Below are 25109 nucleotides of genomic sequence, written 5' to 3'. Positions count from 1 at the left end.
AGCCAATTATGGCCAACTAGTACAAAACATTCCTGGGACCACGATACCTCCACTGTCTCCAATGCGCCAATTGCATAACCTAAATGGTCTGCTGTGATAAACCAACAACATGAACTCTATTTGGTCGTGAAAGTGAATCGTTTGAGATCCAATGTTGCTATTCGAGATCGGCTGGCGGTTTCGTCGCCTGGGCCACTGTCGTCTTCGTCTTCACTATCCGGCACGATAAGGTCTTCGCTACCCTGGCTGGGAGGGACTCCTGGTGAAGAATCGGAACTGTTCGCTTGGACACTCGCCTTGTTTTCAAACCGACTCGGAGATCTCCAGACGGACGGCGAAGCAGGAATGCTATTCATTGATCGGGATCTGGCCAACGCATGCTGGCCTAGTCGCTGCAATGGCGTCAAGCGTTTGGGTTGAAAGGGCGGCTTTGACATTGCATCAGGACTTTGTTCTGGTCTCTTTCCTATCTTGTTGGTATTTGGGCGTTGTATCTTAGGGGTAGCTTCCCCTCCACTAGCTTTGAAGGCGTATTTTGAGAGGATCGCAGAATTCTGTCTTTGGATGTGATAGTCCAGCACCTGGTGGAAGACCTGGGGCTCCGAGTTCACGCTGACAGCTTGGTTAGCATCAGACAACGGCACGCTGTCAGATGAAGAACCCAAAATCGGTTCTTTGCTTTCAGGTAAAACAGAGTCGGTGAAATCTGCAGCTACGGGCTCGGTTTGAGTCGTTTTGGGCTGATCGCTATTATTGTCCTCGCTGTCTCGGTTGACCGTATCGACGGTCTTGATTGGTTTTCCAGCTCCATCTCCAGGGTCAGGTATTTGCGACATGATGTCTTCGGCCATATCATCTGAAAAGACGTCCAACGTGGACTTGCGCACTTTCTTGCTCCGATTGATTTTCTGGCCACCGCTAGGGCTGCAATCCTCCGCCCCAGCAGCGAAGAACCGGCTACGACAGTCTGGCGTATTGGCTGGGCTGGCTTCATCTGCGTCAGAACACAGTCTTTGGCGCTTGGGAGGCTGCATATTGGAGAGCTTGGAGGCTCGTGCCAAGAAAGAAGAGCGCTCTGCACTCCTCACAAGCGGACTCGGGAGTCGGTCAGATGGCCCATTAGCGGGAGCAGACCTTGCCCCGAAGGATCGAGACGGGGCAGGGCTAGATTCCCAGGAACTGTTCGCATGGCGTTGTAGTAGCCGTTGCTGACTCGGCGACGGTGTGAGACTATTCGGATCTAGCTCAGCAAGCGGCACGCGCTTTGGGGTAAAGAATGTATTGATTGGCTTGGACGGCTTGATTTCCGAGAATGAGCCTATGGTCTGCCGTCGGTTCAAGGAAGGCATCAATTTGGTGGGACCTGGTTTGCTTGAATTAAGCTGTTTCAGGTCTAATGGTTCTTTACTCATCGGATCCAGATCACCATGAGCAACACCCACTGCGGTTTCTGGGTTCAAATCGGCACCAATAAATCCAAGTTCCTCCAGTTTCACGTCGTCATCCGGTGGCGTCAAGGTAACCAGTCTGGCAGCTCTCGGACAGAACACTCTTTGATAAAGGAACGTCAATTCAGCTTGCTTGAAGCTCTGAAGATAGTCGGCAGGAATTTGGTATTGGCCTTCGAATTGGAGCATTCGTAGAGCCTTCTCGACGGTCTTATGCTTTCTGATACTTCGATATGCGGTTTTTAACCCGACACGAGCGATGTTAGGAAGGTAGTCGCAACCGCTCAAAATACACATACGTCTAAAGTCGGCGTCCGTCCAGCCCACAAAGCTGACTTCTCGACAAGCAGTGAAATTGGCCCGGTTGATCTCAACAAGATCACCATGCTGATCCAATTTTGACAGCAGTCGTTTAGCACCAAACACGAGCAAGTCAGAGTCTTCGGAAATGATGCCGTCAATGAAACCATGCTGCTCCAGATATACAAGCTGCGCATCGGCCTCATATGGTGCAACCACGTATCGAACCTCCATTTTCTTCAATTCCTCAATCAGCTGACGCGCCATAAGTGGTGTCACATCCACGGCCTTTTGGAATTCTTGGTACGCCTCAGCAGTTCGTCCTTTGCGGTGTAGTTCTATTCCCAGGGCTTTGCTTTCCTTCCGCCTCTGCTGTCTGTCCAACTCGGTTCCGGACTTGCTCGGCAAATTGTCGCCATCGAACACAAGGTATGGGATAACTCCAAAATACAGTAGCATACGCACTCGGCTCAAAACAAAATCAATATGCCTGGGTTTGTATCAGCAAAGTTTAACGTGTCAACTCTCCATGGGGACGTACTTTGTTGTCGGTCTGTCCAAGACCAAGTCAACAGCGCAGGCCACTGTACCGCGATGCAACCACCCATAGGCATCCACCCCCAGGGTTAGCCCACTGAACTTCTTGAGGTGGCATGGTTTCTGGATTGACTTGAGGAGGCCATGAAGTCCTATACATCGTCAGCGGATATTAGAGTTGCCACAACAGAACGGAGTAATTTTCACCTTTGATACCCATCGTGGGCACCCAACAAGGACGAGATACGCCTCGTGCTCTTTACAGCATCAAGGGAGGCATAAGTGGAGTACTCGGTGTGAGTGAGGCAGACCAGAGAGGAGTCAAGGACATGAGATCACGCCCTGAGATCGAATACCAGAGACGAAGCAACCACCCAAGCGATCATCGGACGAATGACGACCCCAACAACAAGAATGGAATGCTTGACACCGACCTCAAAACTCAGGCTCCAGCCCGGCGCTCCTCGTCCCTCCCCGAAACGCGCAAGGACGCGATGCCGATCAACAACTCTGATTGGTTATCTGAGGGCGGCTATATGATGTGCCCCATCCTCACCGCTTCTTTATTCTGCCAGTAAAAAAAAAAGAAAATTCCCTGTCAGAAGCGGAGGTGGAGGTAGATGATAACAGTTCTTCAAGATATATCCTGTTTTGAATTAATTGAGACTGCCATAGTCATAATGCCGAAATCATTGTCGAAAGTCCAGAAGCATATTTCGAAGAAGCGAGGAAAGGTCGAAGCTCTTCATGAGAACAGTAGAGACGCAAAGCTACTGCGCAGGGCTGGCACCAGGGATGATCGAGTTGCTCGAGTCTCGGCCAATATGGCTAGGGGAAGACAATCATACGGTGAGTCAAGTTTGTTGTTTCATCTTCGAGAAATTCTCTAATGTTTTATATTAGTCGATCGCATCTCTTATTTCCAAGAATCAATATCAGAAGAAGCAACAGCACTCAGCGACAGCGACATGGCTGATCTAGTGGCGAGGTAGGCTTCTCCAGGCCGAGATAGATCAATGATCGTCTGGCGTATACTAACTAATATTATCGTTATAGGTACGTCAACCGTAGCGTGCCTGAAGTCGAACAACTACAAAGCGAGCGGAGAAAGGGCCGGCCACCCAGCAAGCGAGAGGAAGCACTGCTGCAACGGACAGAGACCGAAAACAAGGAATTTACAACAGGGTTTTGGATGCCGGACCTGAGCGATCAGGGCGTTGTGACAGCACTTACCAAGTGGAATGGGAATTGGTCTGGTCTCAGCACCATGAAGTTCATCCGGTTGACAAAAGGTGGTGGAAAACAGACTTCAACATTCCCACCCAAGGGACTTTCATGATACCCAGAATTCGGAGTTTTGCTGCGAGCAACCTGCACATATTATTCATATTTTGACGGGAGAACGGTGTTACGACGATAGACCCAAATTTATAACAAAAGTTCTCAAGGCTTATTCGGCTTAAACGCCTTACCCGACTGTATTTTTGTACCTTGGGTGTCAGTAGCTATTACTAGTAGTAGTTATGAAGCGTCCATCTAGAAGTATCTACTCCTGCAGAGCACTGGCAGTTTCATAGAGTGGTCTAGGGAGCTCCTCTCATTGGCCGCTTTGCTAAGCTCCGCGGGCCTTGGCGCAGCCGATCTGATTGAGAAATGTTAACATCATCAGTTTTGCCTCGCGTTCTCTTCTCTCCCAAATTTTCCTCTCAACTGTCCTTCGATTTTATCGCTTTTAACAATCTCACATTCACAATGCTTTCCCTACGCACCCTCGCCCGCTCAGTGCCTCGCACTTTCTCCCGCACCATCGCCTCTTCCTCCCGATCTGCTATCCTCCGCCCTGTCTCAAACCTCCCCAAGACCAGCTTCGTCCAGCCATCATTGAAGCAGGCCATCAGACCTTCTTACGCTGCTTTCTCAACAAGCCGGGCTTTCCGTCAAGCTGAAGGTAAGCGCAAACTGAGGACCCTGGAGACATGGGGATAAAACCTGCGAACAGGATTTTTTTCTGTGACGGGAGAGCTGCAAGTTGCAGCTTCTACCATTCATCAAAGCTTCCAACGAATTATCACTGACCTAGTATCCTTCATTTGAATAGGCGATGCTGAGCTTGCTGCTAAGCTTGAAGATGAGCTGAGCCACGAGAAGTCTTCCGGTCTTGAGGATCTCGAATCCTCCGTCCAGAACATTCAGTATGTTCTCCAGAACAACTCTTGGGAGGTACGTGCAGACAGAATGCGGTTTTGATACTCTTCACATATCTGACTTTTTCTGCAGGTCAAGGATGTCCCCGGAGAGCAGGAGGTTGTCCTGACGAAGAAGTTTAACAACGAGGAGTAAGTTTTCTTTTGCACCTGCGACGCGACAATACGGATGCGCATCGTCTGGCTTTGAGTACTAACGTCGGTTCTCCGTATAGAATTCGTCTCACATTCACCGTTGCCGATCTCCAGAACCTGAGCGAACAGGAGGACTTCGACGCCCTGAGCGATGAGCTCGACTTCCAGAACCACCAGCCCGCCAACCAGGGCAATGGCAAGAACTTTTCACAGCACCCCGAGGACAGCATCGCTCCCGCTGACCGCGAGCTCGGTGAAGAGGACCTCGAGCCCAGCTTCCCCGTTCGCGTGAACGTTACCATCGAGAAGCCCGGCAACGGTGCTCTTCTCATCCAGACCGTCGCTCAGGATGGTCTCTTCCAAGTTGAGGAGGTCTCCTTCTTCTCCAAGCCTGACCTCGCCCACGCCGTCACCGCTGAGAAGGACTGGGCCAGGCAGAGCCTGTACGCTGGTCCTCCCTTCGAGAACCTCGATGAGGACCTCCAGACCTTCCTTGAGCGCTACCTTGAGGAGCGCGGTATCAACGCTGAGCTTGCCAACATGATCCCCGACTACATCCAGGTTAAGGAGCAGAAGGAATATGTCCGCTGGCTCGAGAGTAAGTCTTCGCAATCTAGTTCTATGCTCACCAGGCTGACAATTTCTCCAGACGTCCGCAACTTCGTCTCTGCTTAAGCGCACAATATTTCTGGTATAATTTTCTGCTCTTTGTTGTCGCCGGCGAAAGCATTTTCATCTTATTCCTGGCCTGCCATGTTGGTGTGGTAGCAGGATGCACTTGTATTAATATAGAAATGGACTGGGGGAACTGATTGTAATTATGGCAAATCTCAATGATATCTCTTGCAACATACTTTATTCTGGTACGAAGCTTTTAACCTCCTCAATGATAAAGTATCAAAATACATCCGCGTTCTGAAATGGGGGAACTCCAAATGATCCATATATACTTCGCGAAAAACATTTAATATCATTACGCCATTCTCCAACCCAGCAAGACACAGAAATTCCCAAACCCACCACGCTCAAAACAGTGACCATCAATCATGCACAAGTCAAGTAGAAGTAGTATTTAAAACTCCATACTCTCCGTCTTCACCTCAGGGCCATCGTCACTCCGCTCCCTCTTTCCACCCCTCTCTTCCTTAAGCAGCCCCGCAATGAATGACCGAAAGTAATCAATATAAGGCTTGAGGCTCGTCTTCTCATAGTCCTGAAGCTTACGAGGGCCCCTCGCGTCCGAATCAGGTACACTCCCTTCCCCCTCTGGTCCCTCGGCAGAAGCGGTACTCGGGTGTTCTGCGTCCCAGACGTCGATTTCAGAGAGTAGCTGTCCAACGGTGGGGGTGGATAGGGGGTCGAACTGCTCAACGTTGCGGATGTCAATGGGAACACAGACGCGGCCGGTGCCCGGGTGAATGACGAAGGGGGATTTGAGCAAATGAATCATTTTCTTGCTGACTTCGGAGTCGAGACGCGGGTAAGTGTACTCAAGGACGATGTCTTGCTTGGCGTCGCGGAGGGTCGCGGTATTGAGGGTTGAGCTCTTGCCTGTTTTGGCGAGGGCGTCAATGTCGGCCCATTTGTTTGTGCTGGAACGGTCGGGGGCGGAGTCCCATTTGCGTTTGAGGGAGTCGTTGAGACCTTTGTCTGGGAGGAGGGAGATTAGGCGTTCAGCTTGTTCGGGGCCGGCGAAGGTGTCTTGGTCTACTAAGGTGGTTTGAACGAAGTAGGGTTTGAGAATCTCGAGGCTGCGGTTCATGTGGTGGTGGAGGGGGCGTTTGAGGTTGACGCGCTTGCCGCTGTTTGAGCCGCCTCGGACGAGGTCGAGGTAGCCTGCGATGGCTCTCCGACGGTCGTCAGGAAGGTTTCGTGCGCGGGGATCGCAGACCCAGGCGTGAGCACCACGACGTCCAGAGTAGACCCATAGGATATGCTGGAAGCCAAAATCCTGCCGCAAGGCGGCATCGACGACCTTGATGGCCATTGTGACAAACGCCCAGCATTTTTCACAAATGTTTGCCTTCGTACAACATGTACGGATATCATCGTAATCTGTCAAATCAATATCGAAGACGAGTTCCTTGGCGAGAGGTTTTAGCTGGCCATTGCCGAGGGTCTTTCGTTCTCGCGGGTTTCTATTGTAGACAGGTCCGATTTCGAAACGTGAGGGGTTCATTTTGAGGATATCTTTGCGGAACCTAGATAGAGACATGTCAGACACCGAAGCTTACAATATACGTGCATCACGACATACAGATCTGCAGTTGAGTATGATTGATATCGAAGGTAGGCATCGTTCTGCAAAGTCAAGGCGAACTCGCGGTTTCCGAAGTCAGGTGAGGGAACAATCCCATGATTTAGCCATTGGAATAGGTAGCGAAACGGAAACAAGCGCTGGTAGAAGGCCAGCATTGTTTCCGTATCAACCCCCACTGGCGCCGGTCGTGGTACTCTTCATTCATGTCAGATCGTTCCCCCCGGCTTCAAATGTCTGAGCACTCACTGTGGAATTTCAGTTTTAGTGTCGGCGGGCGCACTGGAAGCAGGGAACTCGTCATCGTCATCATCGTCGTCATTGAACATGTCTTCGAGCTTCACGCTGGTCGTTATCTTCTCGGTGTCGTTGCCACCTTCATTGTTCGTTGGGTGGTCGTTGGAAGAATCCTCGACTGCGGAGGCATCTGGAAGAAGCTCATCGTCCTTGTTGAAAGCAGGGGAGCCTCCTGAAGCGACAGAGTGCGGCATCGTAGTGAAATGGTGGTGTTTGTCCCTTTTGTCGTGGTACTATGACCATTATCCAAAAGTAATTAACGCGACTTCCATCCCGAGACGCGTACCGGACGCGCTCTTATCTTGCCCTAAGCCCTGAGTCGGTGTCCGAAAGCAGAGACTCAAGCTGCACGTGACATGATCCTGATAGTTGAGCCAGTTGACCAATCACGGCCGCAAACGGCAATTGCCTCGATTTCTTCTGCATCCGACAACCTTTCACGGGGAGGTTTGTTCCCACCCAACGCCTGGTGCCTTTTCTTGCCCTGCAGGGGCCTTTATTCTCAATGGCTGTTTGCGGAAATTACGATGCTGCAGAGATTCTTTCCCCTGATCGATGACACTTACACTTTCACCTGCCCTCGCGCTCTCTCGCCCTGATGCCGGTTTGACCAACGGTCGTTGTGACAGTGTCACATAATGTTCTCCAGCCCGGTTATTCAGTGGAATTAGCATGCAGACCCCCACCATGAAGTCATGACTTGAAGACCTCGCATCTCTCATCGTCCCGAGTGCCTTGCACTATACTGTTTCCGGGAGTTTACGTCTTCGAGCATCGCCAAGGGCTCAGGAGCTCCTCGGTGGCTCGGTGGAGCTGACAGCTACACTTCCCTTGGACTAACCCTAAGCAGGCTCGCCGCCTCTTACTCTAACTTCGGGAACTCATCTTACCTACTCTTGAGCTTGCCTCTTCCTAACGTTGCATCTGGTTCTTCTCTCGAGTTCCACATTCCTCGGCCTGGGAAAATTGTGCAATTCAGCCTGCAGTATGATGTGAGCATAGCGACAGCGGCATATGACATAACGAGTCTTGCCAACTACTTGCGTTTTGCGATGATCTAGGACACCGGTCCTGGACAGCCACAGGCTGCTGCAATTGTTAGGGTTTGGTCTCAAACTCAGAAGGCTTCTGCGCCTCGGTCAATGTACCCATAAGCTCCAGGAACAAAGCTATCTTTTTGAGCTTCAGACTCACTTTGAATGAATGATTGGACCTCTCTGTTTCAACAGTCTTGCTAGACTAGTGACGACACCATCATTGGCCAGTTTCGAACTGTGAGCTATCTCGTAGTAAGGTTGTGTGGGTCTTGTGGATGCTGCCTATGAGTCTATGATGGAACTACAGGATGTGACTCTCGGACCCGAACAAGAGGTTTGAAGCTCTAAAAGTAATTCTCGTCTTGCCTCTCCGTCCAAGCGTTCCTAAACAATCCGTGGTACTGTGATTCTTCTGCTACAGCAACCAATCAAGCTTCAGTGTCATGCATTGGACCCTATGTTCCTTCCATCGAACCAAGTTTGAGCACTACCTCCAGTCCTGATGCCACCAGATACTACAGTGGCATCTGCTGCAATGACGACTGGTCCAATGTCTGGTGATTGCAAGCGGTGACTCTACTCGCCCCCGAAGATATAAGCTTGGATACCCTCACTTGTCCAACAATACTTCTCCACGCTAGTTTCTGTCAAGCATCAGGTCACTCGCTCTCAGTTCACTCGTTTCTCTCAAAAGTTTTTTGCCTCTTTGTTGTTCAACAGCCTCCGCGCATTAAGCATCCGTCGAGATGGTTAACAAAGTCGCTGCTCTTCTGGCCTTGACCGGTCCGGCGTTGGCCGAGTTCCTCCACCAAAAGGGCCCTACGGTAAGATAAGGATTCTACGTCCTTCTTATGCATCTCACTAAGACTCTATAGGACGCCGTGATCACTCATACCAAGACCAACCAAATCACCAAGACCACCACTTTCACGACTACTACATGCCCGGTTACCTCTTCTGTCGTGACTTCTGGAACGAAGACACTGACCGTCCCGATCACCTTGACCAACACCATCACCGTCACCACGACCTACTGTGAGGATGCCACGCAGCCTCCTGTTCGCAGGCCGATTGCTCCCACCGGCGGCCCTGGTCCTGTTCCGACTGGCCACCCAGGCCCCGGCCCTACTGGTCTCCCAGCTCCTACTGGCAAGCCTGTGCCAACCGGTCGTCCCATTCCCATCCCCACCGGCCACCCGCGCCCTGTCCCAACAGGCGGCAGCAACGGCACCACCCTCGTCCCCCACCCCACTGCTCCTTACCAGAACAGCACCCTCCCCCCTGTCATCCCACCCACCAACGTCCCTGTTCCTCCTGGATCCTCGCCTGTGCCTATCCCTGCCCCCGTCCCAGTTCCCGGCCAGCCCGGTGCTCCCGGCACTCCTGGCCAGCCTGGCACTCCTGGCCAACCTGGTACTCCTGGTCAGCCTGGTACTCCTGGTCAGCCTGGTACTCCTGGTCAGCCTGGTACTCCTGGTCAGCCTGGAACCCCTGGCCAGCCTGGTCAGCCCGGTGAGACCTCCCCCGAGGCTCCTCCCACTGGCGTTTCCCCAGAAAGCCCCGAGGCTCCTCCCACCGGCGTCTCCCCAGAAAACCCCGAAGCCCCGCCAACCGGTGTCTCCCCCGAAACCCCAGAGGTCCCTCCCACTGGCGTTTCTCCCGAGAACCCCGAGTACACCGGCGCCGCCGCCGCTGTCCGCCCCGCTGCTGGCCTCCTCGCTGCTCTTATGGCCGTCATGGCTCTTCTGTAAACGCCTTCCTTTGGGAGTCGTTGCAGTGATAATATGAAGAGCTAGCTATACCTGGTGGATTTGTGTCTTGAGTATTTCAAAAGAGTGGAGTTTTGGCCTGCTGTCTTGTCTCGTCTTTAACACGCCTTTCTCCTGCTACCTATAGTTTTTCGAGATCGACTTTGGTCTAGAGAGCTCGGTTTGGGGGAAAGGTCGATGAAGAGTTTTGTTATTTATTTTCTTGCGGTAGTAATAGTAATTTCTAATAAAAGATTTGCATTCTGCATACTTTATCCTTCTCCTTCTGAGAGGTTGTTAGGTTGAGGTTTGGGTGGTTTGGGTGGTTTGGGTGGCCTAGGGTTGAGATTGAGGTTACGGTTGATGTTGGAATTAAGTTAGGGTTTCAGTTAGCAAGGTCCTCAATACAGGACAACGACGTAAGATGAAAACACATAGAAGGTGGGCAAGCGATATCGCTCCTTTGATCGAGTGGAAAAGATAATAGTAAAACTTAAGCATTTTTGAAGACCGAGAGATCTAACGGCAGCACCACTAGAGACGGATATGATCCTATACAACGATTTTCGAACAGCTACACGCTGAAGCCCTATTTATGTCATACGACAATAGCAATTTCGAATGCAAAGCTTAGTGCGATTGATATCGAAACTTTGCATTCCGAAGCATAATCAAAAAGATATAAGAAATTTAGCTCTAGAGAATCTACCACCAAAATGTACTAACATCTATGATCTACCGCTTCCCCTCAAGCTCCTGCTCAACCTCCGCCTTGACAATCTCCCTTACACCTTGCCACCCAGCACCAGCCCTGACGGGTGTGACTCTGCTCTCGCGCTGCTCGAGGCCAATAAATTCCTGCGGCAAAACTTCCGTGAAATCGTAACCATCCTCTGAGCGCAGAGCAAGGTCCACAGCGCTAGCAAACTTCGCAGGGTGTGCAGTCGAAAGCGAAATGTGATACGTCTCTGGGTTTCGCTCGATGGAGCGAAGGGAGGCAGCGACACCGACAGCGGAGTGCGGGTCGAGGATGTAGCCGCCAGTCTTTGAGGAGGTGGCGCTACCGGGAGTGAGGTTTGAGGGGAAGGAGGAGTTGTAGGTGGAGCGAATCTGGGAGATAGTCTCGTCGTTGCTGACGCGCTCGGACTCGAATTCGGATTGTGCGGACTCGATGACGGCGGAGGGGACAGTGAAGCCGCCTTGAGACTTGAGTTGGGTAAGCCAGTTGCTGACGTTTTGCGAGGCCTGCTTGCGGCGCTCGTCGACGGAGCCTGAGGTGGTTGTGCGGAAGGAGAGGAACCAGAGAAGACGCTCGAAGTTGCTGCTGACGAGAATGTCCATCGCGGGGCTGTGTGTCTCCTTGACACCGGTTCCAGAGGCGTCACTCTTGGAGTACTGACCGCCGCTGCGGAAGAAACGGTCGAGAATGTCGTTCTCGTTTGTCGCGATGATGAGCTTCTCTGCTGGGAGACCCATCTGTTTGGCGAACCAACCGGCGAGGATGTCTCCGAAGTTACCGGATGGCACGACGAAGCGGACCTTAAAGTCGGCTCCCGCCTTCTTGACGAGAGAGAAGTAGGAGTAGAAGAAGTAGGTGATTTGCGCCATGACGCGCGACCAGTTGATGCTGTTGACACTATAGGGCTGTTAGCGTTACTCAGAGACCTGAGAATGATCTCTTACGCAGCGAGGTTGTGTGTAGAGTTGATTTCGGGGTCGGCGAAAAGCGCCTTGACGATATCCTGGCAGTCATCGAATGAGCCCTCAACGGTGAGGTTGTGAACGTTGGCGTCGAGAACAGTTGTCATTTGAGCCTGCTGAATAGGCGAAACCTTTCCTGTAGGGAACATCATGAACACAGAGACATCCTTCTTGCCACGAACACCGTAGATGGCAGCACTTCCAGTGTCTCCGGAGGTGGCTCCGACAATCTAGCAACAGTCAGCGCAAAGTATAAAAACCCAGGTAGCTGGGCGTGCATACAGTAAGATGGTGCCTATCCTTGCCCTCCTTGCCCTCATTCTTGCGCACAAGGAAGTACTCAAACAAGTTGCCAAGGAACTGAAGTGCAACATCCTTGAAAGCGAATGTAGGGCCGTGGAACAGCTCTAGAAGGTAAAGCTTTTGTTTCGAGTCGAGCTCAACGATGGGTGTGCGTTCGGGGTGACGGAAGGTGGAGTACGAGCGCTTAATGATCTCTTTGAGGTCTTCGGAGGGGATCTCGGAGGGTGAGATGTAGAGGGACATAATGTTGAAAGCTAGTTCCTCGAAGCTTAGATCGCGCCACTCCGTCTCCCAGCCTGCGGGGAGGGCAGGAATCTCCTCAGGAATGAAGAGACCACCATCTTGGGCCAATCCCTTCAGGACAGCTTCCTCGAAGCCGAGCTATACAACAATTGAGATCAGCTTTGCCTAAAGTATAAGGATTAGGCTTGTGACTTACCCCGTACGAGCCACCCCGTGTACTGAGATATCTTTGTGAGGAAGTATGCGACATGGTGATTGAGGAGTAATATGAGCCTATGTACCGAGAGCAAGAAAGCAATTGCCCAGCAATATATCGAGTCACAGTCTAGTCTCAGACACAAAGCAGGAAAGGACCAAAAACACCGAGACCGAACAGTGAGTCAAGTCCTCGCCTCTATCCAAAAAGAATGACCGCGGGGTGCCTCTTCCCAGATCTGGACTAGCGGCTCCGACAGCGGCGAGAGCAATCACGTGCGGCGACAATTGGTCGCAAAGCTTCGCGTATGGCTGTATTGATGATACGCCTTTTAATACTCATCGTTTTCTCATTGATCATGTCTATCTCTATATATTTCATCACAACATTTACAATGGCCGTCATTATATCACCTAGTGCTCCTCGTTGACGAGGACGTACCGGTAGCGCGCCTTACCCTCGTGCATATCAACAATGGCCTTATTGGCGTCCTTCATCGGGACCTCCTCGATCCAAGGCTTGACATTCTTCTCGGCAACGAGGGCGAGCATATCCCTGATTTCATTCGGGCTTCCGACGAGAGAACTCTCCATCTTGAGGCGGCGCTTAAGGTTCGCAACGGGCGCATTGAGTGTGCCGTCCTCGGGCAGACCAACCTGGACGAAGCTTCCGTTCGTCGCAAGCAGACCCACGTACTCGGTCATAGGCATCTGTAAAACGTCAACATCTGCATACGATATCTGGGATGAAGGTCATTATTTACCTTGGTCGAGGACACGGTGCAGACAATCAGATCCAAAGACCTCGCATACTTCGTAGCCCAGTCCGGCTCGTCATCAGTCGCAATATAAAGATCCGCACCCATCTTCAACGAGTCCTCGCTCTTGGCCTTCTTGCGCGAAATCGCAACAACTTTATCGGCGCCCAGCGCCTTCGCAAAGAGCACACCGAAGTGGCCTAGTCCTCCAACACCAATAATACCAACCCGCTTGCCCGGCCCACAGTTGTTGTGCTTAAGGGGAGCGTAAAGCGTGACACCACCGCACAACATCGGGGCAGCCTCAGCAGAGGGGATAGCATCAGGAATCTTCACGACGAAGTGAGAGGGGGTACGGTTGTACAGAGCATATCCACCGTAGGACTTTCCGCCGTTGTAGTGGATGCCGTTGTAAGTGCCCACAAACTTGTGCGAGCAGTAATTCTCCCAGCCCATAGCGCACTCGGGACAATCGCCGAGCCGGCCGACACAGGCATCGCTTTGGGCGCCGACTCCAACACGGTCTCCGACTTTGATGTCTCCGACGGCCTTGGATCCGACGCGGACCGCGGTTCCCACGATCTCGTGGCCAACGCAGCAGGGGTATGCAGTTGGTCTCTGTTAGCCTGTGTTAGTAAATCGAATCTCCAAACACCCAACACCTAAGGTGGAGGAAGTTGACCTGTGCTCCTTCTTTGGACTTCAGGGCGGAAGATCAGAAACTCACCCAGCCACTGCGAAGAGTATGCAAATCAGAACCGCAGATACCGCAGTGCGTAACTTTGATATCGACGTCCGTTTCCTCCCATTCCTTGGGCTCGAACTCCTGCCAGACCATGTTTCCGTCTGCGGAGGTCTTATCCAGACCCATCCAGCCCTCGAATTTGTAGTCTTGCTGCTCCATGTTGATAGGAAACCCTGACTTCTATTTTGAGAGAGATAAAAATAACGGGCAAAAGAATCACGAATGGTGTATCACCAAAAATTGGAGAAGGCTGGCTTTATAGTTGGGCACAGTAGTGGATCAATTAAGTTCTTATCATGAGGAATGATGAATCGGCATTCGGTTGCCGTGTTTCTCGGTTCCACATTGATCGGGAGGATCCTCTTTGGAACCCGGAAGAAAGGCGCTTTCGGATTTCTGGATTAATAATTGTTGGAGTCAGCGGGGTTCAGTCTCATCTCGAGGCTGTGTTGCAGGGGAAAGTGAAGCGGCAGATTTTGGTTTGGATATTCTGTTATAGGTCATGATATAAAGCTTGTACACACGTCTATTTTTCCAGAGGCTCGAGACACCATAGGAAGTAATGCTCAGAATGCGATATACATGAAAATAGTTATGAACTGGGAAAAAGAGAACGGCCATCAATTGGTTCGTACAATCAATGGGCGAAGATTAGGAGGAAAGTATCCTGGAGGAACTCGAATACGATGCTTGATGTTTTCACCTTAACCTGCTGACGCTGTCCCAGGCGGTGTGGAAGTTCTGTGCCTGCAGTTCAAGAATGCTCAATTTGGTCTTGTTCAGAACAAAGACAAGATGTCCTCGTTGGTCTTTTTGGGTTGACTAGGCCCTGAGGCAGGTGGCGGCGAAGACATACCACCACCAGAAAGATCCAGCCCGTCAAAGCCGTTCAGGAGATCTGCCCCTGCGCCACCGTGAGGAGGTGCACCTCCGCCTGTGGAGGAGGATGTAGCACCGCTATCTCCAAAGACCCCGAGAAGATCGTCAAGGTTATTGCTGCCAGGAGGTGGGGCAGCTGCGGGAGATTCAGTTCGAACAGGAGTACCAGCTAGGCCCTCCAGTCCAGATACACCGCCACCAGGCTCTTTGTGAGCGGAGGCAGGTGCAGTGCCGTCAAAGTCAATATCAAGAAGGTTTTCCACGTTGCTTTGTTGCTGCGGAGCTGCCGTACCGTCAACCACCGCGGCTGCTGCTGCTGCCAATGGATTTTCCCGGGCGTTTTGAAGTTGCTCCCTAATCAACCGTGTTAGCTCATGAAACGATACTGGTACAATGCTTGTAGGACGTACTCTATCGCCGCCTTCTGGACAGCATCCGCACCGAAGCGACCCTGACCAACGAACTGCTCCGGAGGCTTATGGTAAACAGAAGCTAGTGTGGAAAGTTCGGTCAAAAGCTGCTCTAGAAGAGCAGGTGGCAGAGAATGAATGGTGTTAACAATAGGAGGCTTCTTTGAGAGCACAATGTTCCTCGCAGCATCGGAGTCACTGGTGTTTGACAGCAACCGCCAGTAGACATAGGCACGGTCACGGACGTCAGGATTATCGTTCTCAGCCGTTGCCGCTTGAAGAACCTTCTGGACCAAACCTTGGGCCTTATCAGGACGCTTCAAGAACAGCTTCACAACAGCAGTCAAAATCTGTAACTGGGTCTGTAATCTTCAGTCAGTAAACTGTTCTCATCAGTTGCATGATAGAACAAACCTGAGAGAACTCCTCATTGAATCCTTCAACGAATCCGGCAAGGATATCTCCAGCATTGCTGATCTTCTCAGCGTATTCTCCAACAATCCAGATAAGCGCGGCGCGGGCATTTGGCTCGTCCAGCTCATCAATGCACTTGCAGAGAGTAGGGATAATGCCTTCATAGCCGGGGTATTTGCGGAAGATATCCTTGATCACCACGATGGCTTCCTGCACCACATAGTTGACCTTGGTATTGATAAGATCGAGCAAAGTGTTGACACACTTTTCGCAGGCGCTCTCAATTTTGATAGCAACTTGTCCAATAGCCTTGACCGCACGGCGGACGAAGTCCATATCCACTTCTAGCGCGTACTCCTTTAGCTCCGCAAGCAGCTGGTCAAAGTTCCTGTCGTTGGCTATCCGCACCATGATCTCTAGTTTCTGGAACTTGACGTAAGGGGGGTCGTTATATTTGCAGAAGAAGACGCGAAGCTCCTTGTTGAGAATATCGGGCTGCTTTTGCAGAATAAGGTCGATGTTTCTAAGAGCAACGTATTGCACTTCGGGGGCGGATGATACCAGGGTGACTAGACAAGTATCTTAGCAAAGCGATGTAGACAATGGGAGTAGTGAAGGTACCGAGTGGAGGCGCCATCTTCTTGAGATAATTCTTGTTTAGTTCTGCGTTGACGAGCTTCATATGAAGGAATACCGTTTTCACAGCGGCCAGCACCACACTAGGGTTAGCGTGCTGGAATTGAGGCGCAACGCGTTCGCAAATCTGCTCAGCTTCGGCAACAGCGCTGGTTCTATATTCCGAGAGTGTAGTAAGTATTGTAACTCGGCCCCACTCTGTGCATTCGTTCAAAGCCATAAGCAGTTTCCGGAGTGTGTTTGGCGTCACTTGAAGGGCTTGAGTTTCTGGCGCAGCGTGGTGAATCTCAGAAAGAGCCGTTACCGAATTAGCGACGACCATCGGGTTTGGATCCGCGATCATTTCCTGAAGCATCTCGAGGAATCCATTCTCTAAACACATGGCTGGGCTCAAATCAAAGAGTTTGGCAACGCAGATGGCGGCGGTTTTGCGGACATATGGCGACTCATCCCGTAGCGTCTTTCGAAGCGGCTCTTCCATGTAGTCAATCATTTTATCCACTCGAATACATCCCATTGTCCGGATTGCGAGCGCTCTAATCAAAGGATTCGGGTCTTCGGAGTCTTGAACAAACGTGTTGACGGCGAGAATACAAAGGTCAGGATGTGATTTGGCGTAGTTCCTGTTGCGCGGAATACGTATTAATGAGTTGCACCGCAGACGCGTGGAGTCCTGATCCTCACATAAGGTATAGATATACGAGCTTCTTCTGCTCCAGATCCGTGGTTGCGATATTCTTGAGAACGTCAGGGAAAAGAGCGGATACATCCTTTCCCAGAGTCATGGCCATGATGGTCTTTTGGATCGCCTCCTTTCTGTAACAATAATCAGACACTTCCTTGGAGGTCGTGGGGGAACTCGTGTGCGCGGCCTATAGACATGGCATACCTCTCGTAGGCGTACTGTGAGCTATTCATTTATCAGCATTGGACTTCTTATCAATTGTAATGAAGATGTCCTACACAAGACCGGCTCGCAGCTCGAAAGTCTCTCCTTTCCTAGGCACCGCAAAGGCGCCGCGGATCCTGTTCATCGCCATGACGGATAAGGACGGGCTTCAGCGACGACAAAGTCGCGCCTCCGCAGGTATCAATGCAAACTGAGGGAGAGGGCTGAAGCCGTGGTGTTGCCAACCACTCGCTGCGGGGGAGTTGGGCAACGGGGAAGTTCGCTTCAGGGATATGTGGACCGCCTGGAGCGAGGTGTGATCAATCGGGACTGTGCAGGAAGTGGTGGAGGTTATTATCCGACCATTATATTCCGAACTCGAGGTTCGAAGGCGTCAGAAAATCAAGAAAGGAACAAGACAGGTCGGCAGATGGAGCTTGGGGGAGGTGGAAGTTGGTCTGGACCCAAAAAGAGTTGTTGTCCACAAAGCGGCTGATCTGAACCACTCCCAGTCCCCAAATCCCTTCCACTGTCCACACTTCCGTCTCCTGTCTTCCATCCTCTGACCGCAACTATCAGATATGGTACGTTCACCGAATTCTCCATTTGAAAAGGCACGAATGCATTCTCACATTGCTGTTAGGCCAATCTTCCCAATCTACGACGTTTATTTGTCGAGGCTAGGTCCGAGGCGGAAGAGAACGAATACTCGCGGACTGCCGTGCGCTCACCTCTCTTGTTCCTGGTGTATGGGGTAAACACTAACCTCACTCATATACAGTTCTACAACCTCGTACTCTTCATATCCTCTGTCGCCGTCTTCAGCTTGACTGCCCAGCGTATGAGCGGATCCAGATCTGGAAAATGATGCGACAAGATGAATTGATCGAAGCCATGTTTGCGCTAAACAGCTCTCCAAATCATCAGACATTATGTTATACATATGATTAAGATCACCAAACCACTTGTTGACGCCATATACTTCGCCAACAAGATCATGGCTGCGAGATCTTAGTCGGTCTCCTCTCCCTCGCTCTCCAGGAAAGCAAGCGCCTTTCGTCCACGATTCAGACGCCGGCGAGGTTGACCGCTATCGCTGCCGTCGTCTGCAGTCTCTTTGCCCCATCGCTTCGCACCCTCCTGCACCATCTCGAGATCCTCCCGGAGTTCGCGCTCTTCCTTGATTTGCCTGGCCTTCTCCAACGAGTAACGTCCGTCCATTCCTGCGTCCTTCAACAGGTCTTTGAGATGCTTGATCTTGGCCTTGGGCGTCTCATATGGAGCCAGCTCCCGCGCCCACATCTTGCGAATACCACATTTAATAAGCCACCCTTGCAATCGCTTGATTTCCGCCTGATTGGGATCTGCATCTGCATCTTTTGCCTTTGCCTTCGCTGGCACCTTCTTCTTCGCTTTCCCGGGCGTCTTTTCAGTGGCCTTCTTCTGTCGCTGACGCTTCGGTTTTGGCTCCTCGTCTAGGACAACTGACATTTCGCTTTCTGAGTGATCGGCTTCTTCCACCGGCTCTTGGATGTTACTAGTGCTCTCTTCATTATTACCGTCAGAATCATCAGAAGCCTTCTCCTCCGACAACCCAAGCACGGGTTTCCTCGTTGCTGATTTCTGCTTCGCTGGTTTCTTGACTGTCTCCTCTGCACTCTTTTCGTCATCCAATTCACTCTCCACACTGCTCTCGGGGCTTGTTTTACGGCGTTTCCTAGGGGCTGGGGATGGCTTCGGCCTGGCTCGTTTCGTAGGCTTCGCTGCGTCTGACGGGGGCGTTCCGGCGCTCTGATCCTCCTTCTTGTCGGCTTTCAATTCGTGCGCAGCAGCATCCTGCACGTCCTATCAACGCGCGAATTAGCCATTGAGCCATGAATTGCTCAAATACAAACACACACCACTTCATCCTTGATAATCTGGTCGCTCCTTGATTTCCAGTCATTGTTCGATTTGTAAAAGCCTTCCCCAATCTGTAGCTCCTTCTCTGCGGCTGCTCGAATCCTCTTCAGAGTCAATTCCTCCATGTTTCCTGACTTGAAGACCTTGGCGACCGCATCGCGTAGAGCTCTTTCTAGCTCTTTATCGGCGGGCTGCGGAGGTGTATCCGACTGATAGGGTTCATCATCGGAATCGGAATCGGCAACTGCGTATCTCGGCGCCATTTTTTTAAGTTCCTTTGAGTTTGCAATTGCTTGATCGAATGTCAGTGATACTAGTATCGGCCGGCGTAGTTAGCATACGCGAGACGCGACAAGAACGTTAAAGACGCGACGAAAGCAATTGGATCAGGGTATCGAGGATCTGCTGAATCAAACTTATGTATACAGCGATAATCGATAGAACAGCAACAACGAATAGAAACCGGTCAAATGAATCTCCAGCTTCTCAGTGACCATCCCCATCTGCCTCCATCCCGATTCAGGTAAATGGAGCTCGGCCGGGGCCAGTCGGCGGGAGGCTGACGCTGACAAAGCACCTGATAAATGTCCCCATTTTGAGCCCCATGCATCTATAATAAATCTTCCGCCGCAAGCCGGAGCTGTCGCTCGTAAATACCTATAGAGATTCCAACTGTGCTTGAATAGACACCTCTGCATCTACCAGTCAAGCTCGTGAAGTTATTGCCGGAGCAGTCGCAACAGAACTATACAGAAATCATGGCAGACGAGCCGCAGTCGCAATCGCAACAAAAACCACCGAGAGTACTCTTCCCTCACATGCAAACACCAGCGGGCTCCTCCTCGGTGTCCTCTTCAGAACCTCAAAATGACAACGCCGGAACAACAAAGGCCGCAGGCGGAGTCGTGCTAGATAAAGATGGGAAACCGTACGTCTTACCTACTTACTTATCCTCTGGGCCCTTGCAAAGCGACGGCGAAAGGCTAACCTCCACGATGGATATAGATGCCGCCTCTGCACATCCGCCGCCGCCTGGCGCAACCTCACAAAACAAGCCAAAATCACCCCCGCACCACCAGCTCAACCATCAACCACATTCCCCGCAGCCTCCTCCAAATCCGAATGCCCCCCCGACGTTGAAGCCCTCGGCCACTCAACCTGGACCCTTCTGCACAGCATGACAGCCACATACCCGGAGAGCGCCTCGCCCTCAGAACAGACCGAGATGCGGTCATTTCTGACACTCTTCTCAAAACTCTACCCGTGCTGGGTATGTGCGGATGATTTCAGGACGTGGATGGCTGAACCGAGTGGGAAGAATCAGCCGAAGTTGAGCGGGAGGAAGGAGTTTGGGAACTGGATGTGTGAGGCGCATAATGAGGTGAATCGGAAACTGGGGAAGAAGGAGTTTGATTGTCGGTTTTGGGAGGAGAGGTGGAGGAGTGGGTGGAAGGATGGGAGGTGTGATTGATGTATTCAAGTCGATGGGCGTCAGCTCTGGTCCTGTATAGGATTGATACGTACTTATATGTAATGTATGAACAAATAGAATAGACATCTCCGAATCATAGTCACGGTATAAGATGCGTTGCATTCACAAAAAATATAGTATTATACTAACATCGCTCAGTAATTGATGAAAACAGGCAACAGATCCATATATCTATGTAACAGGACCTCAGGACCACCAGTCCTTAAGAAGATAGGAGTCCACTTTTTCTATCTTAAAACATAAACCCATCACACGCCGTCGTGGAATCAAAGTTGGTTAGGGACAAACAACCGCAGGCCACTAGCCGGAGCACCGATCTCAGTGACTTCGGATATCCGGCAGACGCTGCCCTTATATTGTTCGTGGTACTTGGCGCCGGTGAAGGGATCTGAGACGCTTGGAGATCCAGTGTAGATGGGAGTGTGTGAGGCGGCGCAGATATCGAACTCGGCGAACTGGTCGAATTCGATCTCAATCTTATCCTGAGGGTTACGCTCGGCTTGAGCCTTGATCTTTCGTGCCTATGAAAGAGTTAGTTCAGCGTGGGGTTGTGACATAGTAAAAATAAACTGACCTGATCCAAGAGTTTGGCGGAGCCACCATTGGCCAGCATGCGGTTGGCAAAGCTGAGAGCGGATGAGTAGTTCTTATTAGCAAACGCCAACTTCATCGCTGCCATGAGGGCCAGCTGCCTGTGAGCGACTTCCAGCTTGGGGATCGTGAAGTAAGCAGAAAGCTCAAGACTCCTCTTGAGGTCATCTGGAGAGTCTGATGAGAGAGATCGGCGCTCCAGCTCAATAGACATGGCGAGAATGTATTCTCGAGCAGTTTCGATGATCTTCTTCGCCTGCTCAACTTCTGCCTCGGACGAAACAGAGTTGACGAGAACAGAGTGCAAGATATTCTTGAAAATCTGGACACCATCCTCGAGTTTATTGGCCCTCATGGCCGCGTAACCCTCTTGCAGGTCGACATTCGCGATGGTCTCGAGGTCCTTCGGAATGGCGGGTAGCACCTTACGACTATCGGTTTCGTCGATTGTTCGTCGAACATAGTTGACAAGAGGAGGAAGGCCAGGTGTTGCTGAGAGATACGTCTTGGAGGCTTTGAAGATCTCAATGAACCTAGGTTTGAGAGGTGCAAAGTGGACAGCCCCAACTTGGCGGTTGAGGAGCTGCATTGCCGTGTCGAAAGATCCAGCAGCAACATGGTCGGCTGCCAGAGGAGAGTTGCGAGCCCAGAGATCAGCTTCGGTACTGCCAGCACCTGCTTCGGCACTGTCAACATTGACAAAGTCGACATCTTCCTCAACATTGATCTCATCACCCATGTCCCAACCTGCAACATCTTCTTCCTCGTCTTCAAGAGCCTCTCCAGCAGTGACGGCATCTTCTTCCTCTTCAGCCTCGAACCCAAATTCGGCGGCTTCCTCGTCACCTGCGCCAACCTCGCCGAGCAAGGCTTTCTCGAATGATGAGTGAGCGGCGGCCTTGACGGGCCAGCTCGCCTTGTGGGTAGCAACAATAGGCTGCGGGACTTGAGAAGGAGTCTCTATTGATGGAAGAGTAATTTGGTCTTCGGTCAGGCCAACTGCTTCAAGGATGGATTCAGCCTCCTCCGTCAAGCCGTGAGATTTGGCAGTAAGGTACGCAAGAGGATCTAGAAACGTTAGAGATTATACCAAAGGGAGAGGAAGGGAGTTATCTTACAGAGGTCTACCTCCTTGAACATCTGGATTCTATCCTCAACATCACCACGATAGACAGCATTCTGGAATCGAGAGGTAAAGTCGCCTCGGTGCTCTGCAATCTTTGCCATTCTTGCGAGCTTTGTCTGGTCACCAGTGGCCAGGTACAAGAACGACAGCTTATCGAAGTTCCGCTGCTTCTGATAAGCCATCTCCACGATCTGGTGGTTACCATGAGCCAAAGCCTCTGCACCAAGACGGCTCCATAGGTTAGGACGATCCAGCTCCCTTGCCATTTCAATGGCAACCTCGAGGTTACCACACTCCAATGCTAATTCAAAACGTGTCTGAGGGTCCTGAACAAACTGGAGCGCAATCTCTGGGTATCCCTTTTTCTGCAGATAAGAGATGATGCTTTGGCCGACCAAGCTAGAGGTCTTGATAATCTGAAGCATCTCATCATAGTTCCTCTTGACGAGAGCGAGCTTGAAGCGGTATTCCGTAGGATCAATATCCAAGGTTCTTGGCTTGGCGTTTCGGTCCAAGCAGTAGACGCTCCGGCCCTTAACCTTGACAAGGTAGACGGTCTGGTCCAGAGTCCGGATAATACCACTGTCACTATAAACGGGTTAGCTCACGCATTCAAAGGTAAATTCTAGATTGCGACATACCCATTCAGCAAAGAGTACTTCACGTGGTTCAAGGTGGAGTAAAGAAGGACGCCAGCGTCATCCCAAGCCGCGCTCTTGATACGGATCGTCTCGTGTAGACTGCTCACTTGCTCCAGGCTCTTTGTGACGATGGTGACGTTGTGCTTGCTGAGTAGGGCTGCGTAGAGCCCATCATTAGACCAGACAACATACTTAACACCACTGACAGCCAGCTCTGCCAATTGCTTCTTCTGCTGGATATCGAACAGGACAACCGAAGTAGGGGTGATGAACAGAAGACTGCCGGTTCCGCCAAAGTATATATCGGTGGTTCCGGTCGGTGGTTTGATGGACTTTGTGGTGGAATTGCTTAAGTCTTTGATATCCACCTGCTGATTGGCCTGGCTGAAGACAGCGAAGCGGTTACGCGCAACAAAAACGGCCGAGGAAGCCTGGCCGCGTTTCACATCCGTGGGCTCGATGGCGCCGGTTGCATCTCGGGGAAGATGAATCAGCTCGTAGACGCCACCATCGGTGGGAGAAGTGACGAGGATGGCACGCTCGGCGGGGTTGTAGGAGAGTGTGCGGGGAGGCACCCAAGCAGACCCAAGCTTGCGCAGAGAGAGCATGGATGGAGATTCGACGTTCTTAGCAAAGTCGAAAGACTTGACATGCTTCTCTTTTGTGATATAAAACAGCTGGTTCTGATAAACCGTGGACGCGGGCCTTTCCCTCTCGAGCTTGAAGACCATAACTCCAGTGTCATGACCGGCAGCAAATAGGTTGATTTCGGGGTGGGCAGCAATGACCCAGAATCGGTCCACATCCCGCTTGAAGGACTGCACCGAAGTTCTCTTGTTTAGGTCCCAAGCGCGGATTGTCTTGTCTTCGCCGACGGAGAGGATGAGGTCTTGGTGGGGGTGGAAGAGACAGGCGGATGCGTTCTGGAAATGGCCACGGCAGGTATCGACTTCCCATGCTTTCGTTTCTTGGAGTCATGTTAGCACATTTTCCCAGCCCGGGGGTGTTCAAGACCTACCACTCATTCTCCAGAGCTTGATGAGGCGATCATCACCTGCCGACACGATCAGGGGCAAACTGGGGTGGAAGGCAACCCAATTGACGCCTCGATCGTGACCCTCCAGCACAAACTTCACGACCGCATCAGTGTTTCCGAACATATCTGCTTGCGAGGGATTCGACCGGGCCATCTGGTCCTCGAACGACATGGCAGTCGGCGCCGCCGAGTGCTTCTTCCGCAGCCCCGAGATATCCCAAATACGAACGGATTGATCCAGCGAGGCGGAGGCGATGAGGTCTTCGGTGGGATGGAATTGCGCGCACATCACGTAGTGGTTATGGCCGGTCATCGTGCAAACTAAAAACCAAGTTAATCGCTATTCGGACAAGTGGTCGGAGGGCCACATACTCAATGACCTGTTTTGCCAATTCCAGATCCTAATGGTTTGATCATCTGAGGCGGAGAGAATCCATGGCAGCTCTGGGTGGAAGAAGACTGTCCGCACATAGTCCAAATGGCCGTTTAATGTGAAGAGACACCGCCGGGTCTGGTAATTCCACACTTTGATCTTGTAGTCGTCACCTCCGGACACGAAGAGGGGCTGCGTCGGGTGGAAGTCAATGCCTCGAACGGGGCCATCGTGCTCTTCGAATCGGTCAATGAGTGTTCCCATGCGATAATCCCACAGCTGAATGGTCGACGAGTGTAGAGATACGAGAATCCATGGCCTGTGCCGGTGTTAGTTCGTTGTTGCGACGAGTTGGGGGGACGCATCGACTGACCGCTTGGGGTGGAAAGCAATGCCCTTCGCACGGGATGATTTCGACTCAAACTATCAAGTACAGAGCAATTAGATACTTCCTGTTAAAAGAATAGCCCGAGGGAAGTGAAGTTGTACCTTGGTAAGCATGTTTGGGGAGGACTGCATCTTGAAGGAGGGTTGGCCGAAGCCGCACCATATAGAAGCAGAAGCAAGCTCCGCGCACTGAACAAAGAGGGATCACAGGGGCGATCACCTCATCCACTGCACAATCAGAGAAATTGGCAGAAGAACAGAGAGACGGAAATAGAGGAACGTCTCTATTGACAGTCTGGAGTCTGGAGTCTGGACAGGACACCTTCGATGGCGGTAAACGTGGACTTATCGAATAAGCGAGTAGCGTTGGCCAATTATGCCGTAGGCGGTGAGGAGCTGCTGATTGCTTTGTTGATCTCAACAGC

At 51.5% G+C, this 25109-nt stretch overlaps 12 protein-coding genes across 12 annotated transcripts; 5 read left to right on the top strand and 7 right to left on the bottom strand.

Moving 5' to 3' along the window:
- Positions 1–97: 97 nt before the first annotated feature.
- BJY04DRAFT_91850 (putative exonuclease) lies at positions 98–2802 on the bottom strand. Its single transcript, XM_073721293.1, has 3 exons — positions 2493–2802; positions 2290–2437; positions 98–2238 (listed from the first exon to the last, which is right to left on the bottom strand). The coding sequence occupies exons 1-3, from the start codon at positions 2503–2505 to the stop codon at positions 117–119; spliced, it is 2283 nt and encodes a 760-aa protein (XP_073569448.1). The 5' UTR covers positions 2506–2802; the 3' UTR covers positions 98–116.
- A 163-nt stretch (positions 2803–2965) lies between these two features.
- BJY04DRAFT_219973 (translation machinery-associated protein 16) lies at positions 2966–3624 on the top strand (the record flags this gene model as incomplete). The annotated part of the gene is made up of 3 exons (XM_073716737.1): positions 2966–3134; positions 3189–3273; positions 3342–3624. 3 exons carry the CDS (start codon positions 2966–2968, stop codon positions 3622–3624), a joined length of 537 nt encoding a protein of 178 aa, XP_073569447.1.
- Positions 3625–3953: 329 nt separating this feature from the next.
- BJY04DRAFT_193296 (MAM33 family protein) lies at positions 3954–5536 on the top strand. The gene is made up of 5 exons (XM_073711890.1): positions 3954–4233; positions 4384–4505; positions 4563–4621; positions 4705–5222; positions 5274–5536. Exons 1-5 carry the CDS (start codon positions 4038–4040, stop codon positions 5297–5299), a joined length of 921 nt encoding a protein of 306 aa, XP_073569446.1. The 5' UTR covers positions 3954–4037; the 3' UTR covers positions 5300–5536.
- Positions 5533–7398, bottom strand: BJY04DRAFT_193293 (DNA primase subunit PRI1). Its single transcript, XM_073711889.1, has 3 exons — positions 7131–7398; positions 6882–7079; positions 5533–6825 (listed from the first exon to the last, which is right to left on the bottom strand). The coding sequence occupies exons 1-3, from the start codon at positions 7370–7372 to the stop codon at positions 5697–5699; spliced, it is 1569 nt and encodes a 522-aa protein (XP_073569445.1). The 5' UTR covers positions 7373–7398; the 3' UTR covers positions 5533–5696.
- Positions 7399–8961: 1563 nt separating this feature from the next.
- cspA (putative cell surface protein) lies at positions 8962–9966 on the top strand (the record flags this gene model as incomplete). The annotated part of the gene is made up of 2 exons (XM_073716736.1): positions 8962–9039; positions 9091–9966. The coding sequence occupies 2 exons, from the start codon at positions 8962–8964 to the stop codon at positions 9964–9966; spliced, it is 954 nt and encodes a 317-aa protein (XP_073569444.1).
- A 631-nt stretch (positions 9967–10597) lies between these two features.
- Positions 10598–12599, bottom strand: BJY04DRAFT_193292 (threonine synthase THR4). The gene is made up of 4 exons (XM_073711888.1): positions 12407–12599; positions 11947–12348; positions 11647–11894; positions 10598–11599 (listed from the first exon to the last, which is right to left on the bottom strand). Exons 1-4 carry the CDS (start codon positions 12458–12460, stop codon positions 10699–10701), a joined length of 1605 nt encoding a protein of 534 aa, XP_073569443.1. The 5' UTR covers positions 12461–12599; the 3' UTR covers positions 10598–10698.
- A 144-nt stretch (positions 12600–12743) lies between these two features.
- BJY04DRAFT_193291 (NAD(P)-dependent alcohol dehydrogenase) lies at positions 12744–14333 on the bottom strand. The gene is made up of 3 exons (XM_073711887.1): positions 13891–14333; positions 13170–13781; positions 12744–13116 (listed from the first exon to the last, which is right to left on the bottom strand). The coding sequence occupies exons 1-3, from the start codon at positions 14065–14067 to the stop codon at positions 12820–12822; spliced, it is 1086 nt and encodes a 361-aa protein (XP_073569442.1). The 5' UTR covers positions 14068–14333; the 3' UTR covers positions 12744–12819.
- A 45-nt stretch (positions 14334–14378) lies between these two features.
- Positions 14379–17595, bottom strand: BJY04DRAFT_91788 (putative AP-1 adaptor complex subunit beta). The gene is made up of 7 exons (XM_073721292.1): positions 17211–17595; positions 17137–17157; positions 16932–17063; positions 16233–16870; positions 15612–16180; positions 15198–15559; positions 14379–15141 (listed from the first exon to the last, which is right to left on the bottom strand). Exons 1-7 carry the CDS (start codon positions 17285–17287, stop codon positions 14688–14690), a joined length of 2253 nt encoding a protein of 750 aa, XP_073569441.1. The 5' UTR covers positions 17288–17595; the 3' UTR covers positions 14379–14687.
- Positions 17596–17683: 88 nt separating this feature from the next.
- On the top strand, positions 17684–18076 carry BJY04DRAFT_91780 (DUF5310 domain-containing protein). The gene is made up of 3 exons (XM_073721291.1): positions 17684–17720; positions 17780–17857; positions 17918–18076. The coding sequence occupies exons 1-3, from the start codon at positions 17718–17720 to the stop codon at positions 18002–18004; spliced, it is 168 nt and encodes a 55-aa protein (XP_073569440.1). The 5' UTR covers positions 17684–17717; the 3' UTR covers positions 18005–18076.
- On the bottom strand, positions 17684–19361 carry BJY04DRAFT_193288 (putative transcriptional regulator). The gene is made up of 3 exons (XM_073711886.1): positions 17918–19361; positions 17780–17857; positions 17684–17720 (listed from the first exon to the last, which is right to left on the bottom strand). Exon 1 carries the CDS (start codon positions 18625–18627, stop codon positions 18148–18150), a length of 480 nt encoding a protein of 159 aa, XP_073569439.1. The 5' UTR covers positions 18628–19361; the 3' UTR covers positions 17684–17720; positions 17780–17857; positions 17918–18147.
- A 435-nt stretch (positions 19362–19796) lies between these two features.
- On the top strand, positions 19797–20509 carry BJY04DRAFT_219965 (flavin-linked sulfhydryl oxidase; the record flags this gene model as incomplete). Its single annotated transcript, XM_073716735.1, has 2 exons — positions 19797–19966; positions 20044–20509. The coding sequence occupies 2 exons, from the start codon at positions 19797–19799 to the stop codon at positions 20507–20509; spliced, it is 636 nt and encodes a 211-aa protein (XP_073569438.1).
- A 104-nt stretch (positions 20510–20613) lies between these two features.
- On the bottom strand, positions 20614–25101 carry BJY04DRAFT_193286 (coatomer subunit alpha). The gene is made up of 8 exons (XM_073711885.1): positions 24787–25101; positions 24671–24720; positions 24297–24616; positions 23907–24245; positions 22889–23855; positions 22240–22835; positions 21105–22189; positions 20614–21051 (listed from the first exon to the last, which is right to left on the bottom strand). Exons 1-8 carry the CDS (start codon positions 24814–24816, stop codon positions 20797–20799), a joined length of 3642 nt encoding a protein of 1213 aa, XP_073569437.1. The 5' UTR covers positions 24817–25101; the 3' UTR covers positions 20614–20796.
- Positions 25102–25109: the final 8 nt, after the last annotated feature.

This window comes from Aspergillus karnatakaensis, assembly GCF_047715665.1.
Source record: "Aspergillus karnatakaensis strain CBS 102800 unplaced genomic scaffold BJY04scaffold_36, whole genome shotgun sequence".
In the NCBI taxonomy this organism is placed as follows: Eukaryota; Fungi; Ascomycota; class Eurotiomycetes; order Eurotiales; family Aspergillaceae; genus Aspergillus; species Aspergillus karnatakaensis.
The sequence above is the reverse complement of the archived record's forward strand: the minus strand, read 5'-3'. Positions and strand labels throughout refer to the sequence as shown.